Source organism: Sceloporus undulatus, chromosome 1, assembly GCF_019175285.1.
Source record: "Sceloporus undulatus isolate JIND9_A2432 ecotype Alabama chromosome 1, SceUnd_v1.1, whole genome shotgun sequence".
In the NCBI taxonomy this organism is placed as follows: Eukaryota; Metazoa; Chordata; class Lepidosauria; order Squamata; family Phrynosomatidae; genus Sceloporus; species Sceloporus undulatus.
This window is the reverse complement of record NC_056522.1, coordinates 209,878,259-209,900,649: the sequence shown is the minus strand read 5'-3', so window position 1 is coordinate 209,900,649 and position 22,391 is coordinate 209,878,259. Positions and strand designations below refer to the sequence as shown.

General features: G+C 41.2%; 1 protein-coding gene across 7 annotated transcripts in view; it reads right to left on the bottom strand.

The window, feature by feature from the left end:
• LRP2 (LDL receptor related protein 2) overlaps positions 1 to 19,823 on the bottom strand; it is a 200,915-nt gene extending 181,092 nt beyond the window's left edge. For all 7 annotated transcript variants that reach the window (XM_042450031.1, XM_042450041.1, XM_042450070.1 and 4 more), the window contains exon 1: positions 19,589 to 19,823. In XM_042450031.1, the coding sequence (XP_042305965.1) occupies positions 19,589 to 19,673 (85 nt within the window). In that variant the 5' untranslated portion in view covers positions 19,674 to 19,823. The remainder of the gene's footprint in view (positions 1 to 19,588) is intronic.
• Between the last annotated feature and the right edge of the window lie 2,568 nt (positions 19,824 to 22,391).

Here is a 22,391-nt window from a genome sequence, read left to right as displayed (position 1 = left end):
ATGCCACTGGCCAATGCCATCCTGTGAGGCTGAGAGAGTTTGACTTGCCCAAGATCAGCTAGTGGGGTTCCATTACCGAGTGAGGATTCAAATTCTGGCCTCAGAGTCATAGTCAAATGTTCAGATCTCTGCACCACACTGGCTCTCATACCATAGTACTGAGCTCTTAATTTCACAGTCTGTATTTCACCTGTTGCCCAACATTCTTTAATTAGCAAGAATTAACTTGGGATTCTTTTACATGCAAGTATGCACTTGGATGAATTGTGAAACAAGTACAGTAAGCTTGTTCTGATTAGCCCAGTGGCCTGATAATAAATAATCAACTTGTACACCTTTCCCAAGAGGTCTCCCAGGTGAGCAATGTTGACTCCCTATACATAGCCTCTGTAGACAGTCTCTACAGAAACATATGCAGGTGTAGTCTTGATGGCAATATAACAAAGTACAATAACTTCCAAAATCCAAAAAACGGTGATACCTTTATGGGACCAAACAGAATACAGTACACAAAATACATGTTGCAAACTTTCAGAGCTCCACCGGCTTCTTCATCAGGCAAAAGTGTTAAAAATCATACCGAAGGGGGGAAATTACTCCATGCCATCTTGACTCAGAACACCAGCCACATCTTCCAAAAATGCAGGCCTGTGACTAACATTGTCATTTTTTCTCCTTTATGATTTTAACACCTTTGTCTGATGAAACCAGTAGCGCTTCAAATGTCTGTGATATTTTATGTATTTTATGTATTTTGGTTGGCCCAGTAAAAGTATCACTGTTTTGTGGATTTTGGATATTATTGTACTTTTATAAAGAGCCAGGTAAATGTGTGCACTTTAGACTCAAAATTTTGACTGTAAAAGCTAACCGTGGGCCTGAACAGACAGGCCAAAATAAAGCTGCTTTGAGTCACTTTGGAGGTATGCTGTTTAAATGACACATGCATCTTAAGAGGCCAGAAGCTGTGCCAAAGTTGTGCTTCAGTCCTTAGGACTTGAGCATGGCTTTGGTGCAGCTTCCGGCCTCTTAGGATGCATGCATCATTTAAATAGCATACCTCCAAAGTGACCCAAAGCAGCTTTATTTTGGCCTGTCTGTTCGGGCCCTGAATGTTTATATTCTCCATCAGTCCCAATTTGTAAGGAGAGTCTGAATAAATCCACTGTTATTCCATGTTTTCAGCTGCTTTTAAAATGTCCCAATTTCTCTCTCCTCCTCTCACTTTTCCCCTTCATTCTCAAATTACTTCAGTTGCTGAAAACTGAGCTTATAGTGCAAAAGTCGTTTGTGTTTAGTGGGGGGGGGCTCTTGCCCTTCCCTGTAGGCTCAAGCAAAAGCAAAGTGCTGTAGCTTCTCCTAGCTTGTGTTCTTTCTCATTAATATTGTTTGCAATCGTTACCACAATCTGCTGTTGCTTAGCCATAGGAGTCTCCATTTTTTATCTGTGAAATGTTGGAGGGTATGCACATTACACACCAATTGCTACAATTTTTAAAAAAGAAATGCAACACAGAGTGGGGGGACTTTAAGCAGAGAAGTAAAGTAGAGGGGGTTACTTAACCCTACTTGTCACATCTATACTCTAAATCCTCCTCTCCTCCAAGTCAATTTTCTTTTCCAAAAATAAAACAGGATTTTGTTCCACATGTAATTAGCCCTTACTCTGTAAAATGAAAGACAGGGACGTAGGAAGCTGCTTTACATCATGTTAAGTGTCTACTTTGTTGTCTGTACTGTAAACCATCATTGTGTACACTGGCTGCAGCAACTCAAATGGGACAATACATTTTCTTTTATACTGATAACAAGTTATAACAGAAGGATTGGTCAAGAAATAAAGGAAGGAGCTAATAAAGTTAAGAATAAGTATTCAGAGCTATTGATCCAAAGGGAATATTAATGATAGAGGAGAGCATATAGATAGATTCAATGCCAAATCTGGCTCAGTTGTAGGCTAAGTCAACCAGGTCCCAGTACAAAAAGTAAAAGTCAGATAAGAAGGGAGGCAAGACTTCTCCTCTCCCCTTGAATCCTATCATGGGATACGACACAACTGAAATGCACATGAAAGAGAAGAAAAAGTATTCCATCCTTTCACTCATTTGGATACATTTCTTTCTCTTCTTTCCACTATCTGCAGAGAGGCTAGAGAAAGAAACAGGGATGTGAGAGGAGGGAATCAAATGGCAATTCCTTATCCGTGCCCTCCTGTCTCTTTCATCTTCTGAAGAAGGGAAAAATAGCAAGGAAAACTATGGCAAGGAAAAGCTCATTCATAAGCACACACTATTCCATCCAGCACCCTGAGATTAAAGTTCCACTACCTCTCTCAAATTAGAAACAACAAAGATAGGAGTAGTCAACTTTTCCCAAAGATAGTGGGAACCAGGTTCAACATCTCCCAGTGGCTTCCAAAACCCCAGCTGTCAACCAAGGGCTGAACACATTTGCCAGAATATACATATCAAAGCTCAGCTGCTCACTGTGTATTTGTAAATGTATTGCCATAAAACAACAATAAATCCCTGTTGTGATAGTTCTACTAAAACAAGAGAGCTACAAAATTAAGCAATCTTGGCAAAATGGTCCAAATTTGAGTAAAATCAATCTCATCTATTTCAGTGAACTTGAAGGCATAACCATGGGTGAAACTTATTTTGGATTAATTATTTCTTTTCAAAGAAACAGTGAGGTCTTGTGTATCCCATATAATCAATATGCTCACCTTCAAAATGCCCAATGTGCCTGCACTCTAAATGAGGCCTCCAGTATCCAAAGTAAAATATCCTGGAATCTAGCCAGACCTTATTTGTCAAACCCCAGATTAATCACTACAAAACATAAGCACAGAGGTAATGAAAAGAATCTCAGTGCTTTAGTGCATTTGTACACTGTCAGGAGGAAAACTGAATTCCAACTGTGGAAGGAGACATGTATTTAAAAGGCACCCTGTCGCTAACATGAAAGGAAAAGGAAAAAGTAAAACCTGAATAGCTAACAAAGAAATCTCCTACCCTTCACATTCAGGATGCCAGAAGCACTGTTGCTAATTTCAAACAACTATGTAGTTCTATTCACTTCGAGGTGCAATGGTTTAAAAAAACTATTATAATCCATGATGGTCAAAAACTGATGCATGAATAGGCCTTTATGCCAATGTATAATGCCAATAAAAATACACTGTAGTATTCATAAGTAGCCTGTTATGGTTTTGAATCTCTCAACTAGATTATTTTAATGTCATATGAGACATGACCCAAATCTATTTGAAAGAAAGAGTGATCCCACTGAAATACAATTCTAGAAAATACAACACAAGGAAGGCTGAATAAAATGATTGTATATCAAAAGTAACATTGCTTTCTGTGTTCTTTCTTTCTACTTTGTTACCCATCAGCTTGTTAAATTTATCTGAAGTGATTCACAGGTTACCCTTATAGAAATGAAATTTATCTGTGCCAAGCTGGTTGCCACCTCTCTTACACAGCAAGTAGTCTGGCATTGTTAATTCATGTACATTAACTTTACATTATGCAAATTTTAAAATCTCCATTGTATAGTTCTGACAAAATATTTGACCTATATCAAAGGCTGGGGAACACAGCTGAAAATCAGATACTGGACATCTGTTAAATATCGGTTGCTTTCAGCTGTATTTAATTCAAAGATCTAGATCTATCAATTAATCAACTTCTATCACATTCTATATTCACTTTGGAAAATTTCAGTGCTTTCCTACCATGCTGGGAGTGATATTGCAAATATTCAGCACGAAATACTCTTTATATTCTTTGATCCTCTGCTTATTTTATTACTTTTATTTTGATACATTCTTAATTGATTCACCAACTTAACATTTTCCAGCAAAGCTATTTTTAATGTCAAAATGTGTATGTGTATGTGCCTTCAAATTGCCTGGTGACGTATGACAACCCATGCATTTTATACAGTTTTATAAGGCAAGGAATACTCAGAGGTGGTTTTGTCCATTCCTTCCTCTGAAATACATCCTACACATATTTGTTGGTGGCATCTCATCCAAGTACTAGCCCACCAGCCACGTACAATTCTATAGTCTGCCAGATACTTGACAACCCACCCATCCACCATTTTTCCAATTGCAGACACACAGCAGAAAAAGGAGATTTCTGCACCCCTGGTGGGTCCCCAATCAATATATGTAGCTGTTGGCCCTTGTTCTATTTGGCTGGCTACAAGCTGCGTAACTCTGATGTATCAGTCAATAGTACATAATTAAAGATAGCTATTTGGGTTTCAACAAAACGCATGCAACTTCATCTAGATAAAAAAATAGTATAAAAATTGTTTCCTAGCTACTATTTGCTGAACTAGTATATACAAATAAAGGTATAAACAGCAACTTTACCTTGCCATTTATTCTAATGTTTTCATGTTTTCTGCTATATTATACTGCAAATCTTTCAAACATTGAGGTAGTCGTTCACCAACTAAACGTAAAAAATAATCAGATAATATTTATGCAAACACAACAGCTGCCATATGGCTAGCAACCAAACAGCTGTAGAAGTGACTGGAATGTCGGTCCAGCTAAAATCTGCATCTAGGGTATTAGGAGTGCTTTGAATGTGTATTCCTGCATGGTAGGGGATTGGACTGGATGGCCTTTGTGGTTTCGTCCAACTCTATGTTTCTATGAAATGAAGACTTACGGCGCTTTATAAATAAATTTAATAATAATAATAATAATAATAATAATAATAATAATAATAATAATGTAAGCCATTCAGCTTTGATGATTCAACACAGTGGTTTTCCAAATACTCTTGGTATTTTGGACTTCAGCTCCCAGAAGCCCCAAGCTTTCTTGACCGACGGCCAGGAATTCTGGGAAGTGAAGTTCAAAACATCTGGAGGCTCTTATGCTTTCTGTAAAGGCAGCATTTTGTTACAGTACAAATATGGCTTAGGTTCAAACTATCTTAAATAACATATCCCCCTATACTAATTTCCCAAAGTTTTAAGATCCAAAGAGAATGGCTTTCTCTCAGTCCGACCACTATCACAGGCTCATTGGTGAGGACATGGGAGAGTACCTTCTCAGTAGTTGCTCCCACACTCTGGAACACTTTCCTGCGAGAAATGAGGCTAGGCTGACCTCTTCCCTGTTCTCCTTTCACCAGCTGGCAAAGATTATTTTTGTTTAAGCAGACTTTTAATTGCTCATTGGGAGGCTTATTGTGGCAGAGAGAGTTGCTTTGTTTTTAACTTTTATGTCTTTTAATGATTTTATACTGGTTTAATGTGATGATTTTTTAAATTGTTTTTAATTTTTTGCTAGATTTTCATTTTGTGACCACCGTGGGTCCCACTCTGAGAGAAAGACAATATATAAATGAAATAAATAAATAAATGTTGTAATATACCTCCCAGCAGTCATTCACAGAAGTTGAAGTTCAAAGCATCTGGATGGCATCAGCTTGAGAAAGACTGAGCTATTATTGCACTATTGTACATAAACAGATAATAATCAGCTACTAAAAATGTTTATATTAAAGACCACATAGTCAGGATATCAAGAACTAATAATTCTATTTCTCAACGTAATTTAAATATGGGGTTGCATTCTCTGAAAAAAGACATTTTTCAATGAAATAAAACAGTTGCTGGTGAATGACTAATTGCAACAGTTAGGAATGGAGAATTAGACTTTCGTTCCCCTGTTGTGGTGCTGCTGAAAATCATAGGGTTTTCCCCCTTGTAGACGGGTGCCAATGAAGGCTTTCCTCCCAAAATAAATAACAAGTGCAAAGGAAAGATTGCTACACAAATACAGAAACATGGGGAAAGCTTTTCACTTTTCAGATCATGTAACTCAAGTTGTTTCATGATCGAGTAGGAAGAAAAGCCAAGTAAGGTGTAAATATTAAATTCACTGACAGTCATCTGCTATAAATCTGATTTACTGTATAGCCAAGAAATACTGTGCAGAAGCTAAGCAAAACTCTTCTTACCTGCCAATGCATTCTTATAAAATGATTACTGGCATTAAGAAGTTTCTTAAGCAAGAAACACATCAACTATCTCAGGAGTACAGCAGTATCATTCTATGTACATAAAAACCACAATTTCCAAGGAGAGAGTTTAACATCTTCTCACTATATTTCTATAAAATTTAATCACTATACATACCCTTGGTATATCTTTAAAAGTTAGTAAATTTTACTTTCCTGAAACTAATGTTTTTCAAGGCAAAATCAGAACCAGCTACCCTTTTATCCATAAACCAATTCACACTTCCTTGCAAGCATGAAAAATCTCATTTACAAGAGATGTACTAAGGTTCTGCTTCATTTCAGATGATCAAGAACAAGTCATCCCACGTGCTCAAGAATTCTATATGCCCATGGTACAACTCTGGTTAGGATGATTATCTCATACAAGATAGAAAAGCACTCTTACTAGGCTGAGTATGGACCACTTATGAATTGAGAATAAATTCATGTGACATTTACTTACATTGGCCCTATACAGACCGGCACAAAAGGCCAGCCTATGGGCAGAGTTGGGGTGCAGCGTCCTGATGAAGCACACTCTGACTCCACACCACTCCAGATGCCATGCGGCATTATGGCAAGCCTCCAGCGCTGCATCCAGATGACGCAGTGTCAAAGGGGCGCCACACAGCCACACCATCGAGGCTATGGCACTCTTTGGAGGGCGCAAAGGGGCCACTTTTTGCAGCTTCTTTTTGCACCCTCCGAAGGCCAGGTCGGGGCCCAGTGTGAGGTTGCCCCGGTCCTGATCCAGCCAGGAAAGGGCTGCCTCATGCCACCCCTTGGGGCAGTCTGTAGAGCCCCTTAGTTATTTAAAAGTTTTAAAAGTTTTGCATAAAGTGTCAGTTTGTATCAAGAAAAAACCCTACAAATTACTTATTTAAAATATTCTAATGCTGTCAAAAACAGAGTTTTTAATTTTTTATCAAAATAGTTTTTAATCTCATTGGTCAAAACCTGGAAACTGAAGAGCTTATTACTATATGATGAAATCAAGTTGCTGGATTTTTCACCTGCTGCAGCCTCTTGAAGAATTTATTTATAAAATTCATTTCCCTATCTTTCTTCACAGAACTCAAGGTCCTATAAGATTTCCAAGGGATCTCTTGTTGAGGCACTGATTAGAACTATATCTGCTTGGTGGCACCAAGTGACTTCAGACTAAACTCTGAGTATGGGAACTCTTTCAGCAATTGAGCAACTTGGATTTTTGTGTGTGGATTTTTTGATGACCAATGCTACAAAATTCCTTTTAGTTAATCTTATATGAAATTTGTGTCAGCTAAAGTATTGCAAATGATCAAGGGTCAAATTCTGAAAGGTTCTTCTCAGTCCACTGCATTTGGTAGAATTTGAAAGAGTAAGCACTACTTATTTTTTTTTATAAAAAGAACCCACACTTCATGAGCAATAAACCAGAAGATTTAGCTCTACACTATCCAAAAGGAAAAACAAATATGAATGGCTTTTGATCTGATAAAAATCTAATACTGCAAGAAGACAAATCTAAGGGAAAGGCTCAAAACAATACTGCTTCAACCCAAGAAACCCTAAAGGAAAGGAAAAAGCTTTTGTGGTATTACAGTTTACCACTTCCCCTCAAATGACTGTTCTAATTTCTTGCTGAACACATAGAAGGTAAATCTGGATTAAAGTGAAAAGTTGTTGCTCAAATTTCTCATTAACTAAATATGAAAGAATGACTCTCTTGGGGATCTGGAAATGTTAAAATATATCACATCTTAGCTTAATAGTGAAATCCTATACATGTCTACTCAAAAGTAAATCCCACTATGATCAAAAGGACATCCAGATACAGTAAATGGGTATAGAGTTGCAACCTAAATTTCCTTAAATCCCCCATACTGTTTGCCTTCAGTACTGCAGTTTAATAATTTACAAGAATTTTAACCATTGGTAAAAAGGAATTTAAGTCTAACCAGGTGTCATCTATTTACCACAGGCATCCTTTAACAGAAATTTTGTCAACTTGTCCTGTTCTTCACTTTAGGTGATTACTTAGCAAATTCTTGCCTCACTTCACTGCCTAGGACGTTAAAAAAAAGTAAATTATTAAAGAAAGATTAAAGATAGTACAAAGACCAAGTACCGTTTATACCCCAAAAAATCAATCAATGATCATGACATTCCCGTTAACTGAAATGTAATTTGTTGTACATTTGTAAAGAGCTTTGCACTTTGGTTCATCTTTCTTTGCAGAAATCATAATACTGGGACAACAGATTTATAACCTCTTGCAATAGTCTATTGTGCCAGAGATTAAAATGACATTCCTATAATTAACATTTATTTATATATATTTCTTTAAAATTAAAGAGAAAGCTAAGTAATGTTGACTATTAATAACATAAGTATTGGCTTACATACAGTCTGAAATAAAGCACATGAGAAATTTAAATCAGCTACAACAGTGGTACTCAAACTTTTTATCCTTGGGACACTCCTTTACACCTACATGCAGACATCACCCTCCCAACATAACATATGAATAAAAATATTTTGTTTATTTAGTGTGCATATTTTCAATTACACATTGAAAACATAGTTCAAATTAGAACAATTTTATTTAAGTAAATTCAGTATTTAAAGTGAATGCATGTGTAAATTTTACACATAAAGTTTGAGAAAAGAAGGAAGAGGAAGAATCAGTGCTCCAAGTCGTGCACCCCTTGAGCAACTCTCATGTCCCCCCGAGCAGGTACGTAGCCAAGGGGGGGTGTTCTTAGGGTCCGGAACCCCCCTTCCATTAGAAAAATGAGTGGTGTGTGCTGCTGCGCCGCCGCACCCAAGCCCCATTATAATGGTGGCACTTAGTCTGGACCCTCTCCCTTCCTAAAATCCTAGCTACGTCCCTGCCCCGAGGCCCTGCCCCATTATTTGAGAACCACTGAAATACAATAAGAGCAGAATTGTGTAAGAGATATAGATTCATCTTTCATTGAAAAAACAGATGGTTAAGATTTATAATCTGGAGCCCATTCACACTACAGTTATAACAATAGCACTATGATTCTACTTTAATTAACATGGTTCTGTCCTATGGGATCCTGGGACCTGCAATTTAACAAGGGGCGTTTGGAATTCTCTGACAGAGAACACCCATTTCTCAACAAACTACAAACCCCAGGATTCCACAGCATGCAGCCATGGCAGTTGAAGTGAAATCACAGCACTATAATTCTGTATTGCAAAAAAAGTCAGAATCATGTCACCCACTGACATTGTTGGGACGCAGTCCCAACAGCCCTAACCAGTATAGCTGATGGTGAGTTGCAATCCAATGTCTGGAAGGCCACAGGATTCCCACCACTGCTTTCTCATTCAATTTTTTTTTAGTCTGATCAAAACCTAATTTCCATTACAGACTGAGGTCTAATCTGCACTACAGAAATAATGCAGTTTGACACCCATTTAACTTCCATGGCTCCATGCTATGGAATCCTGGGATTTGTTATTTGTTGCGGCACCAGAGCTGTCTCACAGAGAAGGCTAAATGTCTCACAAAACTACAAATCTCAAAATTCTACAACACTGAGCCATGGCAGTTAAAGCAGTGTCAAACTGTATTATTTCTGCAAACTAGATTAGACCTGAGTTTCCCAAACTGCACAGGACATGATCCTTTGGCTCAAGGATTATTCCATGCCTTTTACTGTAAAGATGTTCTCCATACTTAATGGAATTGTGTAACTCCAGAGACCAGACCCTCCTGAATAGTTTCCTGCAAAGTAAATTGACTGTGGTAAACCCTGAGAACATGCATGACCCTCCCACTCCTACTTTTTAGATCAGAAGTATAGATTCAAAGAATCCAGTTCTCATTTTAAACTAGCAAAAGCAAAAGCAAGCCAGGATCAAACCATTATTTCAGATTCTAGCTTGTTCTCAACCCACAGCTGAAGCAAACTACAGTTCCTCCATCTTGGATCTAATGGGGGAAATGTGGGGGATTCCAGATTGTTAGAAATGCCTACTGTTTTAAAGATTCAAACTTCACCCAGGAATGCTCTATCTAATATGCAAAACATATAAACCAGTAAATCTTAAAAAGTATTATTCCTGTCACGTAATAGGAATGGCTACTTCTGGATTGCTTTTCCAGGCCCTATAATTGTGCATCCCTAATTGTTTGCTGATTTCCTAAAGTAATGAAAATCCTTTGGTCACCCCAGCAACCAATGGGAGGGGGTACCCGGTGCTGTCAGATTGGGATAAAATATAGGGGGGGGGAACTGTCCTGGAATTAAGTCTGAATATGAAAAGATGTATCTATTGTATATACTATGATAAAACAGATAATTGACAATATCAACATGGCTCCATAGCATATCAAGCTACTATGCTTTGCCATTCTGTCCTCTTCAGAGCTATTTCAGAGTAAGAGGTTAAATTACCTTCAGGTCAATAGCACTTCCATGGGCACCCATGGTTTAGACAAGATGAGATGCACTGATTCTCCGTACATGTTCAGTTGTGTTTTGTGTTACCCTGACATCTTGGCTTAAGAATACATTTTATTCTGGAAGAAGCAGCATAGTGACAAGCATGGAAAACTTCCAGGAACAAGAACAATGCCCTGGATGCCTGCATAGAAGGAAGAATAACTGTGTATGTGCTTCCTCCCTTGACTAATTAAAGGGTGTTGCTCCCAGAGAAATGAAGAAATATACAAATGCCTACCTGAATACCAAACTGCCAGCCAGCCAACTCATTAAGATACCTGCAAATTGGCCAATTCAGGGCCTTGGCAGAAAATAGGGACCAATCCCAAAGTATTTTGATCAGCCAGCTCAAAAGATTTAGATGCCACCTGGGTGCCCCATGATACTTTTAGTTCTGATTAATAGTAGCTGTCTTCCGCTGAACAACTTTTACAGAGTACAACCAGTTAGCTTTAACTCAATCAAGTAGCAGGAAACTTCCCTGAAATTACTTTTTCTTTGCCAGAGTCAAACTGCACTTCTCTTTGTTCTGCCCAATCCTGAGCACAAATTCAGGCATCAAATCCTTTGCACTCTTTGTTCCGAAGTCTTCAACTGCCTTTGAGTTTGGGCACCAGTTGTTCCTTCTTTTCGCTTGGGCACTCAGTACATTCAGCACATTTGTGGGTTTGTTCCTTGTGTTCCTTTCCCAGCACTATCCCAACTCCACTCTGTGTGAGTGTGTGTGTGTGCACCTTCAAGCCACCTGTTGATTTACAGCAACCCCATGAATCTCATGGGGCTTTCTTAGGCAAGGAGCACTAGACGTGGTTTTGCCAGTTCCTTCCTCTGAAGGAACTGGCAAGATTAGGCTACATGTAGTCTTTGAGGCCCTAAAGTGTGGACCCTGGAGCTCCCCAATGCCCCCAACCCTCTAAAAAATGAAAAAATGTCAATGATTTCCCTCCAAAAACTTCTCCCCAAATAAAAACCATTGCAAAATTAAATGGTTTTCCTTCTCCAGGTATTCATTGGCAGTCTCCGATTCCAGTACTAACCAGGGCTTACCCTGCTTAGCTTTCAAGATCAGACTCTGGTGCCTTTAAGGTATTTTGGCCACTCTCATCTCCACACTGGGGCCTAACACACACTTCCAGGACCTGGGCCTTCCTTTTCCCTTTCCCCCTCAAACCATCTTGCTATTTCATTTGCCTAGAGTAACATGTCTTTCCTTCTACACCAACAAAGATTTATCCCCTGGTAAAGCATCCCCTGAGCCCCAACCATGGTTCCATATACAATGCAACATAACCTGTGAGCTCCCATTTTTATGACCTGCAAGAGACTGCACCCTATTGTAGGAACTGTCATTTTGACCAAAACAGATCTTGTGCACTGGATAACTTTCACCAAAGGTAGAGTGCCAAGTGCCACCACTTGGTCATCTTTTCCAGTGATTTTTCTCCCTTGCCCTCTATTCATTTCCTGTTCTCTCTCCTTTTCTTTTCCTGCACATGGTCAAGTTTTAAAGAAGAGACACATTCTTAAAGCCCTCTAGTTGTAATTATATATCTAAACCAAGGTTGGCAAAGTGTGGTCCATAGGCTACATGTCCCTGATGCTCCCCAAAGCCCCCAATCCCCTAAAAAATTGCATTTTTTCAAGGATTTCCTCCCAAAATGAATACAAAATCACTGCAAAATCTAACAGTTTTTTTGCTTCCTCACCACCACTACCACCAAATATTTTAAAACCTGGTAGAGGGGCCAAAAATCTTCCAAATAATGGCCAAAATCAAACCTGGAAATGATATCATTCACATTCTGTTTGAATTTCTGCTGATTTTGAAATTGTGGGTAGAGTATGGGAAAGAGAGAGATGTCATTTTCAGGGGGGGGATGGGGCCCAAAGATGTTAGTGGAGGGGAGGCTAGTCTAAAAAGGCTAATCTGAAAAGGCCTACTGGAAGAGATCCGTCTTAAAGGCCTTTTTAATGGCTTCAAGGATGGTAATGTGACAGATCCCGTCCAGCAGGTCGTTCCAGAGCCTCAGAGTGGAAGAAAGAAGGTTTTCTGGGTCACTGCGGACAATCTGGTCTTCTTTGGTTGTAGCAGGTTCTTCCCAGAGGACCCAAGCATGCGGGGTGGATTGCATGAAAGAAGGCGCTCCCCCAGATAGTCTGAACCCAGGCCATGTAGGGCTTTAAAGGTGATAACCACCACCTTGTACCTTGCTTGGAAACTGATAGGCAGTTAAAGCAATAGATCAACAAAAACTAGAACTTACAAAAACTCTAGTGTATGAGAGGACCAAAATAAAAACTGATAAAAGATTACTTGTCAACCCTGTCAATGTGATAATCCAGCCAAAACTACAATATGTCATCAAAGATTTACCAATCATCTGAGATCAGTGATAGTTAATGGTTACCATGTCAGGGGAGCAGTGACATTATCCCAGTTTTAGTGGAAACATAATAGAGCTATGAAAGGTGCTAGATCTGCTTTTGGAGCAATCCAGACCAAACCTACAGCAGACTGATGATCTGAGGCAATCTTTTTCTCTCGGGAGTCCTTGGGGTTATTTACAGACAAGTCTCTAAAACGGCAAACCACCTCTGAGAATGCCCTACAAAATTTATGGAATCACCGTAAGTTGACAGAACGCAGATGCAGGGGCATACACACTCCAACCTAACAGGGATATTCACTCACAACAATGACCCATCTAACAAAGACACAAACAATAGTTAGGCCCCCTGGAAGAAAGACACCAACTCTGTCTCCATATCTATTCAGATGACACTGTTACAGGACGTACAGGACATACAGCTGCTATGGGTCATTCAAATTTCCATTCCCCCAGTGCACCACCTGCCAGAAAAACCTTCAATGGCCCATCTAAGGCAAACAGATCCAATAAACCCAACTCAAAAACAGAATCATTAAGAATTTCAGACTCAGTCAACATTTGGATCTCCCAGGCAGAGCACAGCACTCCCAACCTCAGTCACCATGATTTAGCAAAAAGACTTCAAAGGGGAGGTGCCGCACAACATCACTGAACCAGAATTTGTCAGCAAATTCTATTCTATCCCAAGATTAATGTAAGCATAATTATGGCCTTGTATTCCACTATACTTATTAAACTAGCACAGTGCGGTTAAACTATAGCTTTCTCATTGTGCTGCGACTGCCATTATCATCCTAACCCTTCTCCCATGACACTTAAGAGTAACTCATCAAGAACTTGAATAGTCAATTCCCTTTTCCTCTCAACTCTCCAGTCTCCTTCCCCACTCTTTTGGTCTCTCCACAAACACTTCAACATTCTGTACTTTCCACAATTTCACAGATCTCTTCCAAAAAAAATCTTTTCATCTTAATTTACAAACCTACAGGTTTCTGCATATTCAAAGGTTGTCTGTAATTTTGGTTTGGGTGGCCCTATTTTGTTTCCAAAGTGAATGGCAGTCAATCTCACTATAAAATGGAATCTACTACTGTGTTTTTTAATCCCACTCTTCCTCCAAAGAGTTCAAGGTGGCATACATGGCCCTCCCTCCTTGTTTCCCCACAACCACTCTGTGAAGTAGGTTAGATTATGAAAAACAGATTTTCCCAAAGTTAACCAGTAAACTTTGGGAATGAAAGGATTTTAATCTCAGGGTGCATTTATACTGCAGAAATAATGCAGTTTGGCCCCACTTTTGGTGCCATCGCTTCATCCTACAGAATCCTGGGATTTGTAGTTTTGTGATGCACCAGCATGCTTTAGCAGAGAAGGCTGAAGACCTTGTAAAACTACAAATCCCAGGATTCCATAGCATGGACCTACAGCACTTCAAGTGACGTCAAACTATTATTTCTACAATGTAGATGTACCTTACATTTCTGTGGCCACACAATTTGAGTAGGGTTGGGCAAAGTGTGTGTTTAGGCAGCTCCCTAAAGAGCTATTTTTGCAGCTCTTGACCACTCTAAGCTCCCCAGACAGTCCTCCCTCTAACCAAAAAGGAAGGTAAACACCTCTCATAGGCTGAGTCTGCACTGCATAAATAATCCAGTTTGACACTGTTTTAACTACCATGGTTCGATGCTACAGAATCCTGGGATTTGTAGTTTGTTGTGGCACCTAAGCAATCTGACAAAGACTAAAAGCCCACAAAACTACAAGTCCCAGAATTCCATAGCACTGAGTCATGACAGTTAAAGCAGTGTCAAATGCTTTCTGCAGTTCAGATTCAGCCATAGAACCCTGCAAAAGTGGCAACTCACCTTTTAAACAGGTTGCAGGCCTGCCCTACCCCAACCCCACACTAGTTAACATTTTTCAAATGGTTTTTTCGGGCTATGTGGCCATGTTCTTGAAGAGTTTACTCCTGAAGTTTTGCCAGCATCTGTGGCTGGCATCTTCAGAAAATGCCCATTCTTCAAAACCAGAAGCAGACTTCCAGTTGTTATATTTGGCAGTCCGTGAAACCCTTGATGAGCTCCAGTGGCAAACAAATCTCTCCTTGAGCCCATCTAAGTTGCCCATCTCTGAGCCAAAATAATAATAACAATAATAACACCTACAACTGCAACCCCCCTAGTCTGCATTTAATAATATCCAGCACTTTGTGAGGAGAGGGCTGAAGTTTTTTACACAGAAATAAAGTTGTATACATAAGTGACAATCCATGAGGATAACACTGCACACTGCATAGATTGAATACTGTCAGGAAGTTCTTCCTAATGTTGAGGAGGATTTTCTTTTCTTGTAGCTTGAATCCATTGCTCTGTGTCCTATGATATTGCTCTTTTAACTTGTAAAACTACTTTGTGTCCCAATCTTTTTTTTTTGGGGGGGGTTCAAGATAAATCATAGCAGTAGTAGTAGTAGTAGTAGTAGTTGATGATGATGATGATGATGATGATGTAGTAGTCATGGTTTAAGTGTAGTGTAGTATGATGTAATGGTTTGAGTGCTGGACTAGGACTCAGGGGGACCAGGATTTCATGGCCTCCTACTGTCCCAATTGGGCAGGGACAGTCTCAATTAACCTTCTGTTGTCCCATGTTTTCTGCTGCTTTTAAAAATGTCCCAGTTTCTCTCTCCTTCTCCCACTTTTTCCTTTCATCCACAACTTACTTATATTCCTTGTGTCTGAGTTTACAGTGAAAAAGTAGTTTAACTCAATTAACTGGGCAGCAGAAGAGGAAAGTAGGGGATTGAACCTTGCCCTTCCCTGTAGGATTAGGCATGAAGCAAACTGCTGCATCTCTCCTACCCTGTGAATACTGCCTCAATGATGATTTTTGCCTTCTTGACTACATTCTGATGTTGCTTAGACACACATGTTCCAGTTTGCTGCTATAAAGTGTTAGGTGGTATTGGGTTCAAGTCTTCACTCGGCTATGAAAACCCATTGGGTGACCTTGTGCAAGTCACACTTTGTCCACCTTTGGCAAACTTCTTCTGAACAAATCCTGGCAAAAAAGACCTCTAAGATCATCTTAGGTTAGAAATGACGGCACACAACACACACACACTTTGAAGATAACATCATAGTAGGCCCAAGCCATGAAAGCCCAAGCCACAATAAGTCTATATATTTCTATATTTGTGTTTGCTGAAACATATTACAGTAACTGCTCTTCTGGAATGTGCCACTAAGCAGTTTCGTTAGAAAAGACTGCATCTGGGAAAACATGTGGTGGTGGTGGGGGGGGAGTAATTTAATGCTCAGAATGCCTGGGAACTACCAAATTATTTACTGGCTCCAAAATGTGACTTTCCCTAGCCTTCTGAATAGTTTGGAGGCCAAAAATGCCTATCCTGAGGGAGGAAGGATCTGAAAACTCACAACATGCCTGTACTTTGCTTCAGACATTAATGAAAATAATAACTCCAACGGGATTAGCTTCCTGCCCATGTTGACCTTCTCAGCTGGAGAGCTTTTGCAAGGTTCCTGGTGTACATCAGGTATCTGCCTAACTACTTCCCTTCTCAGAAAAAGGGTGCTGCTAGCGGGCAGTTGCAGTATAATTACTTACTTGATTCCTTCTAAGGAGCTTATGCTAAGAGTTGAGCAAAGAAAGCAGATTAACCATTTGAATGCACCCACACAACACACATATCTCTGCACACAAGCCTTGTCTCCTCCACCTCCCATTTTCCAGGCCCTAATATGCACCCCAGGAAATTTACTCTTCCAATCCAACCATTACAATAGGGTGCCCATTCATTTATAGGGTGATTATTTGGTGTTTGTTTCAGATGAGGCACAGAAAGAGGCTTGAGGCTGCCATTGCAAGATGGAAATAAGGGAGCCAGGGGGATACTGAGCTCCTCCATCCTTCCTCCACAACCACTAGATTAGTAAAGGGGGGAAGGAGGTAGAAGAGGAGGAGGAGGAGGCCAGCCCTTGCTCTGCCAGTCACATGCTCTTCCTCATTGCTTAGCAACAGCAAAGCTCAGAGAAAAAGTTCTCTCTCTTCCAACTTCCCAACTGAGCCAGGGAAGCTTATTGTGCTCTAGACAAAACATCTGCTTCTTGCTTTAAAAAAAATACACACACACATACAGTAATGCATGCAACACACACCTATATGCACGTTTCCCTCCCTCACTTTTTTGCATTTTTGATGCATGTGAATGCACATATTCAGCATTAGCCATGTGGGAAAATACTACCAAAAACCCCACAAAGCAAGTGGAATAACATCCCATACCTGCAAAACAGTGGTACCTTTATGTGGCCAACCAAAATGCATAAAATACAAATGCATTTGGGTTGGCCCCATCAAGGTATCACTGTTTTGTGGATTGGGGTGTTATTCTACTTTGCTTGATGGCCAACATGGTTACCCTTTGATTTGTTTTCCCACAAAACAAATGATAACTTTACTGGGCCAACGCAAATGCAGAAAAGGTAATATGCAAGCATTGGCAAAGCTTCACAAGCTTACATGAAGCAGACAGATAGATAGATAGATAGATAGATAGATAGATAGAGCGTGCGCGCGCATGAGGCATGAATATATATATATATATATATATATATGGATCCTTGCTGTACAGCTAATATTGCTGCATGGCCTGTGTTGTGGGTTCATTTATATATATATAATGAACCCACAATACTAGCCATACAGTATTGTACAGCAAAGGTCCAATTCTCGGTGAGGAAGGGCTCTGGATGACCCTGGGCACACTCTCTCAGCCTCAAGGAAAGCAGTGGCAAACTTCCTCTGAAGAAACTTTCCGAGAAAACCCCATGATATCGCCTTAGACCCGCCACAAGTATGAAACGACTCGAAGGCACACAACACACACGCACACAGTAACACCAAAAGCTTGCATCGTGTGCTTTGTGAATTTTGGTGAGCCCCATCAAGGTATGGCTGTTTTGTGGATTTGGGATGTAACTTTGGTGAGTAAAAAGAAGCTCCCCTCTAGTCTCTCCTTCACAAAACTACCTCTCTTCCCAAAAGGACACTGTGTGTTGCAGAGCCCAGAGCCCTCCCTCGCCCAAAATGGTGGCCAAAAATTAGCTGGTGTCATCAACAACAAGGAGGGCTAATTAAGGGGCCATGCCAGGGGCTCCTCAGGGAACTAGCTGCAAAATGTGGAGATGCGCCAAAGTCTCTTTTCCTGAGGAGAGTCCCAAACGCGCCAACACAAAACTTCTGGATAGTAGTCATCCTGTGTGTGGATATCTGTCTGTCTGTCTCATGCAAAGGCACAGCTGTGTTAGAATCTGGAAAATTCAAGGGACTTTGTAGCACCTTGCAGACTTAACAAAAGAAGGAAAGAAACCAGTCAGGAGTGTGCGCCTTTTCAGTCTCAGCCTCGCCATCCCTTTATCCACTGTCACCAATCTCCCTCTCAATAAATGTCCCTAGATATTATGCAAAATGTGCCTCTGAGGAAGTAGGCTCAAGTCTAGAAAAGCCCCTGCTCCCAACTTCTTTCTTTCCGTTCGTTTCAAAGGTGCTGCAAGAAGAAGATCCCTTTTCATACCAAAAGGGTAAGAAGTGAGGAAAGGGATAGCAAAAAGAGGGATAGGGGACGTGTTGCGTGCATGGTGCTGGGAGTAGGCAGTGGGGTTAACTGCCCCAGAGACCCACAAATAGGTTGCCCCCTTCCTTCCTTCCTTTCAAAGGACCGAAGGCTCTGGAATGTGGGCCGGGTGACCATAGATGTCTTCACTGCACCCCCAAATGGGAGGACATGCAAGAAAAAAGGAAGACCTGGCCAAAGAAAAAGCTCAAAATAGTCCTATCAATTCATGCTTCTTGGCCAGGCTCAAAATGGAGGACCTGGTGGAATCCCTCCTGGATGGCAAGGCTGCCATGGAGGGCATGTCCCTGGAAAAGGAGGGCCTCTGGTCACCCTCCAAACTGAACTGTGTGAGAATGCGGAGTGCCTACTTTGCAGACTAGGCACATGGCAGGCAGGTGGGCTAAGTTTATTATAGCCAACAAGTCTGGTCTGTCTGTTTCCTTCTCCTGGCGCATGCACAAAAACAACTTTCTAAAGTGGTCCTCTCTTGGGTCCTTTGGGAACACAAAGCAAATGTCCCCCAGATTATGCTGGCTTTTATTTCTGCTGGACCACCATGCATTTGTGGCACAAAACACGAGTAAAGAACAGAGAAGCCAAAATCTGGGCTGCATCCACACTGGAGAAATAACCCAGTTTGGCACCGCTTTAACTGCCCTGGCTCAAGGCTATGGAATTCTGGGAGTTGGAATATGTGGTGGGGCCCTGAGCGTAGGGCAGTTAAAGCAGTGACAAACTGGGTTATTTCTCCAGTGTGGATGCAGCCCTGGAAGTGGGTAGCTTTTAGGGCCCTTTCTTGGTCCTCTCTGGAGGCAGAAAGTGGTCCAGGGAAGTCCTCCTTTCCCAAGACCTGTCCTCCATTTCAACCTTCTGTCCGGGAGGAACTCCAAAAAAGTCCTCCCTTCTGAGCATGGCAAAAAAGAAGCATGGATTTACATTTCTAGGAGGGTTCTGAGCTTTTCTCTTTGGCCATGCCCTCCCTTTTGTCCTCTTTTTTTTAGCCCGGGCTCCCTGGGCTGAGCAGATCCTCCCTTGAAGCTGAGATGAAGCCATTGCTTACCTTGGCATTGGGCTTGCAAGATGCAAGCGGCGAGGAAGAGGAGGGCTTGCCAAGGGACTCCCTCCATGGCTGGGTGAGGTCTCATCTGGGCTGGGATGCTCCAGCCTCCCAAGCAAGCAAGCAAGGCAGGGGCTCTGGAGCTCCACAGTTCAGAAAGCCCGCTTCCTCAGCACTGCTCTGCTGCCTCTCTCTTTGGCTTTGCTGCCTCCTCCTCCTGGCTGAGCCCTCGCCTCTTCTTCTCTCCACTCCCAGCCTCCAGACATTGCATCAAGCTCTTTATACCCAGCGGCCCCGGAACTAGCATGAGGCATTTGCACCCCCAGCAGCAGCAGCAGCAGCAGCAGCAGCAGCACCCACCCCTTGGTAGCCCCTAGCCAGGGCAGGAGTTGCCCCTCCTTCAGCACTTGGCAACACTTTCTTTTAAGGGATGCCTCCCTTGCACATCAAAACTTCAGTCACTTTGCATTGGGTCTCTTGCTTGTGCTTGCTTGGCTGCAGAAGAATTGGGCAGCACCAGTCATGAATGTGGCCACTATATGAAATCTTTTCTCTCAGCCTCTTTCTGGCACTCATGCCCATGCACACTCATCTCCCGCCTCAGATTTTTTATTTAAAGTACAATAAACCATCAAGAAATGGCATAATTAGTTTCAAACGCAGATTTTGTTTTGGGTGCCACGGGGTGAGCAGGGGTCCTCCTTTCCCAGGACCTATCCTACATACAAAGTAAAATAAACCGACAGAAGGGATGCCTGCCTTGCACATAAAAAACATGAGTGACTTTGCATTGGGTTGTTGCTTCCTAGCTCCCTTGGCTGCAGAAGATTGTAAGCCTAAGGGCAGGGAACCGTCCAGTTGAAAAGATTGTATGTACAGCGCTGTGTAAATTTACTGCGCTTAATAAATAAAGGTTAATAATAATAATAATGAATGTGGCCACTATGAAATCTTTCTCTGTCTCTTTCTCACATGCACATATGTGCACATACACTTATCTCACACATCAGATTTTTCTAAAGAGTAAAATAAACCATCAAATGGCATAAAAAGTTTTAAACTGAGGTTTTGTTCTTGCTGCGTGCCTCAGGGTTGCCAGAGGTCCTCCTTTTCCAGGACCTATCCTAGATGTCAGCCCCCTGTCACTCCTTAGGCACTTTGGCACTTTTGCAACAGAAGGGATGCCTGCCTTGCACATAAAAACTTGGGTCACTTCAAATGGGCAGCTGCTTGCTTGCTTGCAGAAGAATTTGGGGAGCACCAATCATGAATGTATATGAAATCTTTCTCTCACACACACTCATCTCACACATCAGATTTTTCTAAAATAAGCCATCAACAAATGGCATTGTAGTTTTAAACTGAATTTTTGTTATTGTTGTATGACTCAGGGTGGCCAGAAGTCATCCTTTCAAGGCTGTAGCCTACATTTCATCCTGTCCCTGAGGAATTCCAAAAGTTCCTCCACTTTGAACATGACTAAGAAGCATGGGTTTCTATTTGTATGAGTGTTTTTGGCTTTCATTTTATAATGGCCTACATTTTTCTTGAATGTCCTACATTTTGCAGTGTTCTGTCCTTCTTTACAGTTATGACATTTGGTCACCCTGTGTATGTCTTCAGCTCTATTCCAACTTGAGGCAACCCTAAGGCAAACCTATCATGGGGCTTTCTTGGCAAGATTTGTTCAGAGGAGGTTTGCCATGGTAAAGCTGAGAGAGTGAGACTTGCTTGAGATCACCTAGTGGGGTTTCATGGCTGAGTGGGGAATTGAACCCTGCTTTCCAAAGTTATAGTCCAATACTTAAACCACGACACCATGCTGGCTCTCATCAACTGAGATCTATTTCACTAGAAGTTCTTTCCTACTGTGTTCACCAAATAAATTTTGCCAAAGGAGAGAGCATAGGCAGGAAAGTTGTGGCAAAACGTAAGGCTGGATGCTGTTGCATTGACTGTGTAACAGGCTGGTTCGGAAAGTTTTATAAAGGCTTCAAAATTGTGGTACAAGTTGGGAAAAGGACCTATGAGGGACCAGGCAAGACACTATTTCTCAGCCTCAAGCATCCCCACTACCCTACTTAATAAGGGATAGCACAGGCCTAAATTACAAGGTTATTCCAAGGTAGGCAGAGAATTAGCACTATGATATGTATAAAAAGTTTTAAATACTCTAAAGTCTAAAACAAGTTCATTGTGTCATTAATACTAGTGTCTCAACAGACACACACTTGTGGGTACAACCCACGCCCCTGTGTTTCCAAAATGTATGTTACCCTTGCTTACATTAATTGTGTAAGGAGTTGTGTGTAGTGGTGCTGCTGATGCTGTGCCGTGCCTTCAAGCAATTTTCAACTTATGGTAACTCTAAAGCAAAATTATAAAGGAGTTTTCTTCAAGATTTGTTCTGAAGGGATTTACCTTTGCGTTCCCCTGAGGCTGAGAGAGTATGACTTGCGTGAAATCACCCAGTGAGTTTCTGTGGCCAAGCAGGGATTCAAACCCTGGTCTCCAGAGTCATAGTCCAACACTCAAAACCACTATACCATGCTAGTTCTCATTAACCAAGTTAATTGCTCTACATCATTTATACCCTCTTGCACACTTACAAAACAATTTTATGATTCCCACCTTGCCTTGGTTTGACCTAGACCATTTTACAACCCCTCCCTCCCTCTCTTACCTGCATTCCTGAGCCCAAACAGGTGCCACTGTGAGAGCAGCTCCTCCCCATTGCTGGGATTGTGGACCATGAGTGTGCTCTTGCTCTCTCCCCCTCCCCTGGCATTTAACCCAACAAGATAAA